General features: G+C 43.0%; 1 protein-coding gene across 1 annotated transcript in view; it reads right to left on the bottom strand.

Moving 5' to 3' along the window:
* myo15ab (myosin XVAb) overlaps positions 1 to 13,100 on the bottom strand; it is a gene marked incomplete at both ends in the record, with an annotated part of 156,132 nt that overhangs the window by 57,981 nt on the left and 85,051 nt on the right. The window contains 5 exons of the mRNA XM_084072033.1: positions 842 to 962; positions 5,941 to 6,014; positions 6,152 to 6,240; positions 8,255 to 8,446; positions 9,914 to 9,986. Coding sequence (XP_083928159.1) covers positions 842 to 962; positions 5,941 to 6,014; positions 6,152 to 6,240; positions 8,255 to 8,446; positions 9,914 to 9,986 — 549 coding nt within the window. The remainder of the gene's footprint in view (positions 1 to 841; positions 963 to 5,940; positions 6,015 to 6,151; positions 6,241 to 8,254; positions 8,447 to 9,913; positions 9,987 to 13,100) is intronic.

Here is a 13,100-nt window from a genome sequence, read left to right as displayed (position 1 = left end):
TAAATAAAACTAAAGTTAAATTGTATATCTTTTGTGAGTGGCAAATGTTTCACAACACCCACTCCATGAATTTCACCCCCGAAAGCCTTTTATTTATATATTTTCTATTGAACGCTGTCAAGGTTGACTTTCCCGCGAAAATGACGTCATCTGGCCGGAAAATGGAAGCGGAAATGCACCGGTTTCCTGTTTGGCCATGAACTACCGCGTCGGTTTCCTGTTTGGCCAGGAACTACCGCGCTATTAACAAAAAGGAAACTCACGCTGATTTTAAGAGATTGTATGATTTGAAGAACGAAAAACAACAGCAAAAGAAAACACAGCTCACGGTAACTAAAGCTCCACTGGCTAAGAGAAACGATCCACAGATCGTATAAAACAATTAAAAGAACGCTTTTTGAAACGCTTCCGTCTTCCGGTGAAAACGAATGGAATTCTGGGTAACGCAGTAATAAACGAACGGCCTGCAGTGACGGTAATGACCAGCAAAGGCTGCTAAAAATCTTTTTTTGAAATTTGCACTGTACAACTTTAAGTAAAAGTATCAATACTGCAATATAGAAAACGTGACGCGTTGTGAGCTTGTAGATCTGCTCTTTTCAAATAGCCTTGGCATAAAATAAAGCTAAAGTGGTTAATGTATGTTTTATAATGTAATCATTCATATCTGCAAAGTAACTATAGTAACTAAAGTTGTCAAATAACTGTAGTGGAGTAAAAGTACAATATTTGCCTCAGAGATGTAGTGGAGTAGAAGTAAAAGTATAGACAATTGGAAATACTCCAGTAAAGTAAAGGTGAATGTAAACCCAGAGAGTGTTCAGGTGTATTCAGAACTAACCTCCAGGTGGGGGCGGGGGGGAGTAGGGGCTCGGCCCCCCCGGCTGTCCGTCCCCCGAGCCTCGTCCAACACCTCCGCCCCCCCGCAGCCTGCTGGTCAACCCGGAGGCAGTGTCCACGTCCTGGGATGGACAGACAAGACAACACAAGACAAGACAGACAGACAGACAGACAGACAGACAGACAGACAGACAGACAGACAGACAGACAGACAGACAGAAAAGACAAGACAAGACAATTAGCAGACACCCTTATTCCAGAGCCAGCCAAGCAAGCAAGGTAAACACGAGGTAATACATCAAATGCATAGAGACAGTAATTTCTAGGTAAACCAAGAACCTATCATCAGTGTAAAGATTATAATTACAAAAATAATAACATGTATATTGAAACTATACAAATTTTAACCGTTGCATAAGACTGCAAGGTCGTCAAGGCTAGGGCGAGTGCTACGGGCTGAGGTGGAGTCTGAAGATGTCGGCGGAAGATTGGGAGTGAGTCTGCATTTTTAACTTTAATGGAGAGTTCATTCCACGGTTTGGGAACCAGAAGGGAGAAGAGTCTGGGACGTGTGGAGCGTTGTCCCGGATGTTTTAGATAAGGTTCTGACAGCTTCTGAGCAACACATATGCCATATAGAGCTACATATGGCATCACAATATGGATGCAAAATCAAAGACATTAATCACTGCATGTGGGCTTTTGGACGTGTGTGTGTGTGTGTGTGTGTGTGTGTGTGTGTGCATACACACCTGTCCATATGTCAGACAATGAAGAAGCAGTGTGGTGCATAGCTGATTATTTGAATAATTAATTAAAGTGTAATCAACACACTTTTTTAACTGTCTGATCACTCAGAGGAAAAGGCCTCTCAAGTGATCAGATCCTTCCGTCAGAAATCACCCGGTGTCGCACGCACGCACGCACGCACGCACGCACGCACGCACGCACGCACGCACGCACACACACACACACACACACACACACACACACACACACACACACACACACACACACACACACACGCGCGCGCGCGCACACACGCACACGCACACACACGTGCGCACGCGTCCTCCCCGTGTGTCCGTTATAGGCCTAATTTACGCTTCGTCACACAATGGAGTTGCACGCCGAAAATAGCCGATCTACAAGCTCACGACCAGCGTTGCCATGTCTGCTTATTAAATATTTGTAGTTGCAGCGTTTTTTTGGGCTTGTTTCTAAAGTGTAGGTGCTTATTTAGGCTTGTTTCCTAAATGTTGTTTAAACCAGTGATTCTCAAACATTTTCAAATCAAGGACCCCAAAATTAATATGCCTTTGTCCACAGACCCCCATCTCAGATTTGTGTTGTTAAAAGATTTCAAGAATTATTCTTTTGTTCCCCAAGAAAATCTGCGTTGTGGGCTTGTCGATCGACAATTTTCAAATATCCAATGGATATAGGTTTAAAGTGCTAACGTGGCCTATGTTAGTCACTTCTATTGGATTTGTCTTCATACATATACCTTGTTGCTTGTTTCTCTCGCAAAATCTGGCAATCCTGCTATTCTCATCACGCCATCATGCGACGCAGTGTAAATCGGGGCTTTTTCTAGTGTCCGTGTGCATCTGCATGTCTGCCATGTTGTCTCATTAAAGAGTAAAGCCCTTCATTTCGCCAGCAGAGTGTCAGTTCCAACCACCACGTAAGCGGATCCCTTGCGTCGCCCGGGCTGGGCGCGGGGGGAAATCACCCCGGCGATCTAGTGGCCGTGACGACAAGTTACGGTAACTGGGTAATGCAATAAGGTTGTGCTGGGTTGTTTGATACATGCTAATGCCTGTCGGCCACATCCGATAGCATGGAACGCTCACTATGTCACACACACACTGTCCCCCGACCGAACCGAGGACGGACAGAGGATGACAACGCTCCAAACACCACTGTCCTCCTGCCGAGGAGGACTGAGTGAGTGAGAGTTAACACCGTGTAGCCTACTGCACATCACTGGACGGAGGCAGCGCGGACGTGGCCGTAGTTGAGAGGTGAAATGCCAAACTTCGATGTCGATTTGGAACATGATCTTATGCAATTTAATGCAGTGATTCTAATCCTTTTTGATTGCCTGAAATCCAGACGCTGGCGTTCGTTCAGCGTTTTTTTTTCATTCACTTCGCTTCTCCGTCTGGCTATCATCCTGTTTGAGCCGGATTTCCAAAACAACACCAATTATGTAGGCAAGTCAGGGAGTGACTTGAATTTCACATTGGAAGGCTCTGTCCCGTCCCGCCCCGCCCACAGACTTTTACATTGGAAGCCACTGGTCCCGCCCCCCACACCACAGACCAATCAGACGCCGCGGCTCCTTTGTGCCCGTCCCGCCCCCTTGGATATAGGAGGTTTACCAGACTGAGAAGCGAAGTCAGAAAAAAAAAAAATCTGCGGAACGGAGCAAATCAGTCTGGATTCCAGGCTACCACGGACCCCCATGTCTGGTAAACCATCGCGTGAATTCACATTATCATGTGTCTTCTGCAGACCGATCTGGCCCCAAGCACTGGGTGGGCGTTTCGCAGAAACCAAAAAGTTTCTAAGAGAAAACTTTAAGCAAGGAAGTGGGATGTTTTTAGACAAGATTACAAATGCAATTCTCAGTCACATCCTTCTTCAGTACAGACGTTATGTATGACAATGTGCTAATCGTAATTGACCTTCTTGACCGTGACTGTTGACTACCAATTTGCACCATAATATGGTCTCTAATCTCTATAACTCAACATCTGATATACTATGTATGAGTGAGATTTAGCATATCGTCGCTGTCGGGCAGAAACCTCTTATCTCCATATTTTAACTTTTTGTGTTTTTTTTTTTTCGTAAAATGAATGAATGCCCTACTTGATCATACTACAGCGTCACACAAAAGCATCAAAAATAGCAGATCTACAAGCTCGAAGCGACACGTTTTGAGCTTGTAGATCTGCTACTTTTCCTATTTTTGAATTTGAACAGAAAAACATCCTTAAAACAGTATTGGACATTATGAGGTTTGTGAGACGATATATGAAGTTTCATGGTCTTGTGCTGTAATATGTCAATGATACAGTTATACTGAATCTTGCAATCGCATCACGGCTCAACTCATAAAAAAAGTTTCTCTCTTAATTGGATCCTGACTCCAGACTAGTTTCTATTTTCTTTTTGGGGATTTATTAATGTTATCTGACAGCATGGCTGACTGTTGTATATGACAAAACCTGAACATCGATCCAGCAAGGCCTGTCATTTATTAGGCCTTATTATTGTGCCATTGATCACTGATAATAGACCTATGACAAGGCAGCCAGCAGCCAGTAAGTAGCCTGACTCAACACTGACAATTCTATCAAGACTGGCGCTCATTAACCCATTAAATCCGGGAACGCATCTGTGTCATTTTAAGATTTCTTTGGCTATTTTTTTTTTTTTATCGTGAAAATGTGTGCAAATCTTTGAATATATATACTTTTTTTTTTTCTTAAAGCGAACATTTGTAACTCAAATCTTTGCTTCTGGGGGGGTCCCTGGAACAACATATTTTGAGATGGGGGTCCGCAGCTAAATACATAACATTTTGGGGGTCCTTGATAAGAAAAAAGTTTTGAGTTTTTTCAAAAAACTGTTTAGGATTTAGAAGACATTTGTAGAATCCCCAGAAGCAAAGATTTGAGTTACAAATGTTCTCTTTAAAACATAAATATATATTATATATTATATTCAAAGATTTGCACAAATTTTCCACGATTTAAAAAACAATAACAGATCTACAAGCTCATATCGTGGCACGCGGTGCCGCGCTATGAGCTTGTAGATCTGCTATTTTTGAATAGCCAAAGAAAGCTTAAAATGACACGCATGCGTTCCCGTTCTTAATGGATTAATATGCTCTCATCTAGGTAACAGTTTGATAAAGCCTTGTCAGTGGCCTGCAATGCTAACTGAGGACATTCATTATGTCTACTGAGAGGCAGCTCCAAGTGGCTGTCAGCTTGGGATGTCTAGCCCATTGAGACCTGAAACCGATTCTACATGTCTCCTAAATCTCAACAGTATTCTGAAAAACATACTGTATGTTTCTATATCAGTGGTGCTCAATCTTTTTCATGTCAAGGACCCCCAAAATTATATGTATCTGGCCGCAGACCCCCATCAAAATATTTTGTTCCAGGGACCCCCCAGAAGCAAAGATTTGAGTTAAAAATGTTCGCTTTTTTGTGCAAAGATTTGCACAAACTTTCACGATTTTTCAAAAAATAGCAGATCTACAAGCTCGTAGCTATGAGCTTGTATATCTGCTATTTTTGAATAGCCCAAAGTGTAAAATAATGTTTTTTTAGCTCAAATCTAAAAATGTCACAGTTCCAGGTCTTAATGGGCTAGACTACAAGAGACAACTGTCAAATTAATATCCCCACCCAGCACTGTTTACAGCCTTTCCATCACAAATCCTTCTCTCGCATTCTGTACCTCCATTCAGTGTTGCCACGTCTGCATTATTATCAGCGACTTTGGAATCGTTTTGTCAAGTTGCTTGTAAATATTGGTAGTTGCGGGTTGCAGGACTTTTGGGTCTTGTTTCGAAAGTTTAGTTGCTTATTTGGGCTTCTTTCCCGATGTTGTTTAAACCAGTGGTTCTCAAACATTTTCATTTCAAGGAGGACCCCCAAAATAATATGTAATTGTCCGCTTATCCCCATCTGAAAACATTTTGTGCCAGGGAACACCGTACCAGATTTATGTTTTTCACTTTTTTTCCTTAAGATCTTTCTGAAAATAGCAGATCAAAAGCCCACAAAGCGTCACGTTGTGTGTGAGCTTGTAGATCGGCTATTTTCAAATAGCCGATGTGCATAGGTTTAAAGTGCTCATGTGGCCTAATAGTTGCTTCTTTTGGGCTTGTTTTTATAGACCTGGTTGCTTATTTCTCTCTCAAAATCTGGCAACACTGCCTGCATTCTGTACCTTCGCACGCGCGTGTCTGCGCGTGCATGCGTATATCTGCCATGTGCATGTGCGCGTGAGCGTGTGTGTGTGTGTGTGTGTGTGTGTGTGTGTACTGTATGTGTGGTTGCAACTTACTCCGGTTCCGTCAGAGAGCACAGGGTCAAACAGGCTATCAAGATAACGGTCCATTCCCCGCTGTGGCTCCATGTCTGCAAAGACAGAAGGAAAATGCATGCAGTTGAACTTGTGTGTGTGTGTGTGTGTGTGTGTGTGTGTGTGTGTGTGTGTGTGTGTGTGTGTGTGTGTGTGTGTGTGTGTGTGTGTGTGTGTGCGTGCGTGCGTGTACCTTGTGTGTATGCGTCATATCCATCAGAGTTGTGTATAGCCGTGGCTGGGCCACCATCCTCATCAAACCCACCACTACCCAACAGGCTTCTGTAAGATACAAGAACAGCAACAATATAACACACACACACAAGGGTCAATATTTGATGTTTGTGAAGCGTATTATTATTATTATCATTATTTATTTATTTAATTATTATGCATTTTTTACGTAATTAAATTAATTGTGGGCCCACAATTAACCCAAAAATAGCCGAAGGCACGTACATTGGACAGCGAGACCCCCCGGTCTGATTCCCGGCAAATCCGGACCACTCGTTATCTCTCTCTCTCTCTCTCTCTCTATCTCTCTCTCTCTCTCTCTCTCTCTCTCTCTCTCTCTCTCTCTCTCTCAATAATAACAAGACCAGGAGACCAGCCGGGTCTATTCCACAAAAGCGGAATTAAATTATCCTGGTTTAAAAGGAAAATCCAGGTTTGACAAGCCTGCGCTGTTCAGCCTGGTTTATTCAGTTCCACGAACGCCAAGCCTGGCTGAGAAGGAGTGACTTTGTCAAGCCAGGATCGTTAAACCAGGCTGAATGTGAGTTCACCTATTCCTATAAAAGACCATGAAAGTCGATAGCAGAGTCCTTGAACTTGACCAATCATGGAGCCCAAAACCAGAGTGGCGTTCTTCTCTGTGGCTGAACAGCAGCACTGCAGCAGCTCATGGAATCATACAAGGAATTAAAATGTATAATAAGCAAGAAAGGAAACACGGCCGCAATAAATATAGATCCAGAGAAAGCGAATTAGCAAATTAAATGCAAAAGTTGTCCAAAAATATGCAACTAATTTATATACAAGTCAATAAATATATAATTCAGTTAGGCTTAAACATGAGGAGTTTATGTGAATATTGGAATTATAATTATAAACACTTAGAATAATTTTCTAATTTTTAATTTCTAAAATCGAAGATCTACAAGTGAAAAGCTTCCCTTTTGGCGGCCGGGGGTCCCCGGTCAACGGGGGTCAACGGGGGTCCAGGGGTACACGGGGCCGGGGGTCAACGGGGGTTCGGGAGTACCCGGCCCCCCGTTGACCCCCGACGGGGGGCCGGGGGTACACGGGGGTCCGGGGTACACGGGGGGCCCCCGGCCGCCACTGGGACCCCCGTGGACCCCCGGCCGCCATAAGACAATTTTTTTCCGAGCTTGTAGATCTTCGATTTTCGCATAAGAATTGAATAAGTGTGGAAAAACTCATTGGTTTACGATTGGAGTCATTGGACTAACAGCTATTTCACAAAAAACTGAAGAACAAGGCACTGGATTAATAAAGCTTGGCTGTTAGCCTGGTCCGGACCAGGCTAACTTCACAGCTAAATTGCCATGGTAACTAAGGCAGGATTGCTTCAATTTTCTTTCGTGAAACTGGATCATGGATAAACATATCCAGGTTTACTGGCTAAGTTAATCTGCCAAGCTAACTCAGCTTTCATGAAACCGCTTCCTGGATAATTTAAGCCAGGATAGCCGATTAAACCCGGGTTAAACCCGGTTTATCCCTAATCCAGGTTTCGTGGAACGGGCCCCTGGTTGTGCCAGACCTAAGCCGGTGTTGTGTGAAGTCGTGTGAAGTCTAATTCTGAAATCTTTGTGTCTTACAATATATACCAACCATATTTATACTTGTGACATAATTCATGCATAAGAAACTTAACCACAACCAGACATACCATGTATGGACGAAATTGGTGACAAAGGCTCGTGTAGGCCATACCTTTCAGGTCTGGCAACCAAAATATTAAAGCTTGTGGATCTACTACTTTTGATACTTTTGTGTGACGCTGTAGTATGATCACAATGGGCGCTAATTTACGAAAAAAAAACACAAAAAGTTGAAGCTATAATCTTCACAAGTGAGACAGATGTTTTCCCGGTTTTAATGGGTTAAATGAACACAGAGGATGTCCCTGTAGCTGTGTTAGTGGTGTGTGTGTGTGTGTGTGTGTGTGTGTGTGTGTGTGTGTGTGTGTGTGTGTGTGTGTGTGTGTGTGTGTGTGTGTGTGTGTGTGTGTGCGTGTGCGTGTGCGTGTGAGTGTATGTGTGTGTCTTACATGCTGGCGTTGGGTCGGACCCGGGCCGGCTCCTGGGCGGTGATGATGAAGTAGCTGGGTCGTTTGGGGAAGTCAGCGGGAAGCTCCAGGTCCGACATGAGGTCCAACACGTAGTCTGAGCCCTCTAGCTCCACCCACTGGGCGTGCTCCTTCAGACACACCGACCAACCGCGACGGCCCTCTGTCACACCTCTACACGCATGCACACGCACGCACGCACGCATGCACACGCACGCACGCACGCACGCACGCACGCACGCACGCACGCACGCACGCACGCGCACACACACACACACACACACACACACACACACACACACACACACACACACACACACACACACACACACACACACACACACACACACAGGAAACAGTGATTAGTGAAGAAGTTATGTTTGGTTAGTTTGTTTGATGTTTGGACTGTCTGGAAATTGAATATATTAAAAAGAATGTGTACAAAAATATGGATGCATAATTTGTATTATGTTTTAATTTAATTTGATGGAAGTGTGAATGTTTGGACCCCAGGAAGAGTAGCCTTCACTGCGGTGAGGACTAATGGGGATCCGTAATAAACAATAAACAATAAACATCTGTTACAATTTCACATCCCGTATTCTGGGCTTGTCATAATAGGCTCTATGCACAGCAGCCATAGTATCACTTCCTTCACAGGTGTTACCAATGATACTAATGAAGGCTCTGTTCCATTTAGTGTAGCACAGTGGTTTCCACGACCCCCATAACTCTGAGAGTGTACAAATGGAACCAAATGGACCCGTAAGGGTCCATTTGGTTCCATTTGTACACTCTCAGAGTTACACACCTGTAAGGGGCCATTTGGAAGCCCATGAGAGTCCCTGGACCCCAACTGTAGACCCACTGGTGTAGCAGAGTGTTTCCAGTGGGCCAACATGCACAATATCAGCATCCTGACTCTGTTTGACCAGAATGGAACAGAGCCTTCATTAGTATCATTGGTAACACCTGTGAATGTCTTCACAATATGGCTGCTGTGAATAGAGCCTAATAAGCGAACCTGTGGCAAAAAATAGGTGAACATTTGTCTGATTCGACCATCTACAAGCTGTGAGCTTGTACATGGGTAAGATTCGGTGTAGAGGGGAAAAAAGGGAGAGGGGACCAAGTACAGATCCCTGGGGGACCTCGGTCAACAAAGTATACAGCACCAGTGGCGTGCACAGACATTTTGAGGGGCAGGTGCTCAAGTAAATTATACTTTTTTTTGTTTACTTGGTCTGCTCTTTTTTCCCTCTACACCTATACCTCTTTGCCAAAAATAACCGATCTACAAGCCCACAACGCCTCTTAGCGCGAGGCGTTGTGGGCTTGTAGATCTGCTATTTTTGGCTAAAGTTCTCCTCTTTAGCCAAAGAGGAGAAAAGGGATGCTAGGTTTCGAGTGGTTATGGTAAAAAGAAAAATCATATCACATAAAGATTTGGCGGACCCCCTGTAGTAACTCTGAGGACCCCCTAGGGGTCCCGGACCCCCTGTTGAAGACCCCTGCTGTAAACTGAAAAAGAAAGGGCACTTCTGGTCAAGAGGGCAAAGGGCAGGTGCTCTAGCGCCACCTAGAGTCTATCTGTGCACGTCCCTGTACAGCACAATACATCATCAATAAAGCGCATGAGACCTGTGTTGGAGGATGTCCTTGGCCAGGTCTTCTCCCGTGGTCCAGGAATGGAGGGGACAGAGGAAGGACACGTCTGGAGGACAGACAGAGGACAGTGTTAAAGAAATCTGAAATGAGTTATTTTATTCATTTAAGACAACTCTTACTTTTGTGTGTGTTTGTCTTCTTGAATCCATCGCGGGAAATATTCTGTAACACCTTAAGTTTCCTGCTATATATTAGTGCCATGTGTTACTGCCATTTGTTGTTGTAAATACAGACAAGTGTTAGCTTTTGATCATGTCAGTGGTGGAAAGTAACTAAGTACATTTACTCAGTTACTGTACTTAGTTACAATTTTGAGGTACTTTTACTTTACTGGAGTATTTCCAATTTTCTATACTGTTATTTCTACTCCATTACATCTCAGAGACAAATATTTAAATATATTTTGATGCCAATACTTTTGTACGTTTGCTCAAGTACATTTTAGTGTTTATACATGTGTGAGGAGGCTTTGATGTCAAGAATAGAGTGTAGCTCAGTAGCCTATATAAGCTGCAGTCAGACATGAAATGCGTTGCGTCAGACACTTCCATTGCATTATGTATTATGTAAGTCTGGCTACGTACTCGAGTACAAAAAAAATCGCTCATACTTTGAAATCTGAATTCTTGTCTGGCCTTATTGTGTTCATATGATTTCTAAGTACCCCCCCGATACAGAATGGAATTGACAACATACAGACACACAGACACAGGGTTGTCATGAGAGATGATGCCAAACTGAAATAACACGCATGGAGCAATATTTGTGCCGTGATGCTGAAGGTGTTTCTGAACATGTGACGGATCACCAGCGGGACGAGGATAATCATACAGAATTACAGATGTATGCTGGAAACACTGGCTAGTTTTCCCACTTCAAACCCTCCCATCAGCTTACATCACAAACACACGCACGCACGCACACACGCACACACGCACACACATACATAGGTAGCCAGTTATGTAGACAGATGCCAGGTTAATTTGTTCACCTGGCATCCTATAGTTCAAGAGTCTTCAACAGGGGGTCCGGGACCCCAAGGGGGTCCTCAGAGTTACTACAGGGGGTCCGCCAAAATCTTTGTGTGATATATATATATTTATTTCCTTCACTTGAACCCGAGCATCCCTATTCTGAGGAGAACTTTAGCCAAAAATAGCAGATCTACAAGCTCACAACGCCTCGCAGCGCGAGGCGTTGTGAGCTTGTAGATCTGCTATTTTTGGCAAAGAGGTATAGGTGTAGAGGGGAAAAAAGAGCAGACCAAGTATACAAAAAAAGTTTAATCTGAAACACAATTTTATACTAGAGGGGGTCCCTGCTTCATCTATCTCTCAACTAGGGGGTCCTTGGACTGAAAAGGTTGAAGACCCCTGCTATAGTTTATATCTAGTTTCAAAGTACAGATTATTTATTATTGGATATTATAATGTTTAGACTGATGATAGGTTCTTGGTTTACCTATGATCCTAGATTACTATATCTATGCATTTGATTTATTACCTTGGGTTTACCTTGCTTACTGTAAATCAATTTTGATGTATTATTATCTAAATGCCTGAATTGTAAATGATACGCACGCACGCACACACGCACATACGCAAACATGCACGCACAGTGATGGAAAGTAACTAAGTGCATATACGCAATAGGGGTGGGACGATATATTGATAGCGCGATATATCGCGATACTTTCTCCCGCGATAAATAATCGATATACTGCCAAAAAATATCGATATTAATTTTGTATTATTATTTTTTTTAACGTTTGTGATACGCTGTTTTTCCGACTCTGTATTTGTGTAATGATGATTTTGAACTGTTTGGTGCTATTTTATGAGTTTATGAATTGAATACAAGGACTATCGTGATATATCGTTGGTGAAATTTCATGCAATATATCGTGATATCGCAATATATCGAATATCGTGATATTATTGTTATCGAGGGCCTAATATCGCCACAGATATCGTATCGTGATATACCCATATCGTCCCACCCCTAAACCTTTTACTCCTACTCCACCACATCTCAGAGGCAAATATTATACTTTTACTCAACTACAATCATTTTGAAAACGATAGTTACTAGGTACTTTTCATTATTATTACAAACCATACATTACCCACTTGAGCCCTATATACTCCGGCCGGCTGTTTTCAAAAGATTTTAATACATTTAGAAAACGTTTAAATGGGACATTCTGCATAACGAGTGAGTGCTTTTAACTTTTGGTAGTATTTAGAACAGCGTTGGGCAACTTTGATGATGGAGAGGGCCACTATTATTTCCACACTCACTCCAGAGGGCAACATTGCATAACCGTCTCTCCGTTTTTTTACTTTTTGTGGCAAAAATCTGTATTCCAATCTGAAAAAGAAAAAAAATGGATTCCTATTTTTGCTATTTTTTAATTGGAATCCTGAAAAGTATTTTCTTTTTTTTTTTATTTCAAATGCATTTAGTTATACTTGTTAACTTTTTTTTAACTTAAATACAAATACATTGGACATAAAAAAGACAACATAATTCTAATACTAGTCATTAAGCTACTAACTGAAGTAATTAACGTGGGTCATGTTTGCATGCGCGCACACACACACACACACACACACACACACACACACACACACACACACACACAGAATGACACACACACACACACACACACACACACACACACACACACACACACACACACACACACACACACACACACACACACACACACACACACACACACACACACACACACACACACACACACACACACACACAGAATGACACACACACACACACACACACACACACACACACACACACACACACACACACACACACAGAATGACACACACACACACACACACACACACACACACACACACACACACACACACACACACACACACACACACACACACACACACACACACACAGAATGACACACACACACACACACACACACACACACACACACACACACACACACACACACACACACACACACACACACACACACACACACACACACACAGAATGACACACACACACACACACACACACACACACACACACACACACACACAGAATGAAGGCGGGCATCCTCCCATCACTATCTGCCTGTTACCTAATCCTCAGTAGAACTTGCCAACAGGCCAGA

Source organism: Gymnoscopelus microlampas (genome assembly GCF_963454915.1).
Source record: "Gymnoscopelus microlampas genome assembly, chromosome: 2".
NCBI lineage: Eukaryota > Metazoa > Chordata > Actinopteri > Myctophiformes > Myctophidae > Gymnoscopelus > Gymnoscopelus microlampas.
The sequence above is the reverse complement of the archived record's forward strand: the minus strand, read 5'-3'. Positions and strand labels throughout refer to the sequence as shown.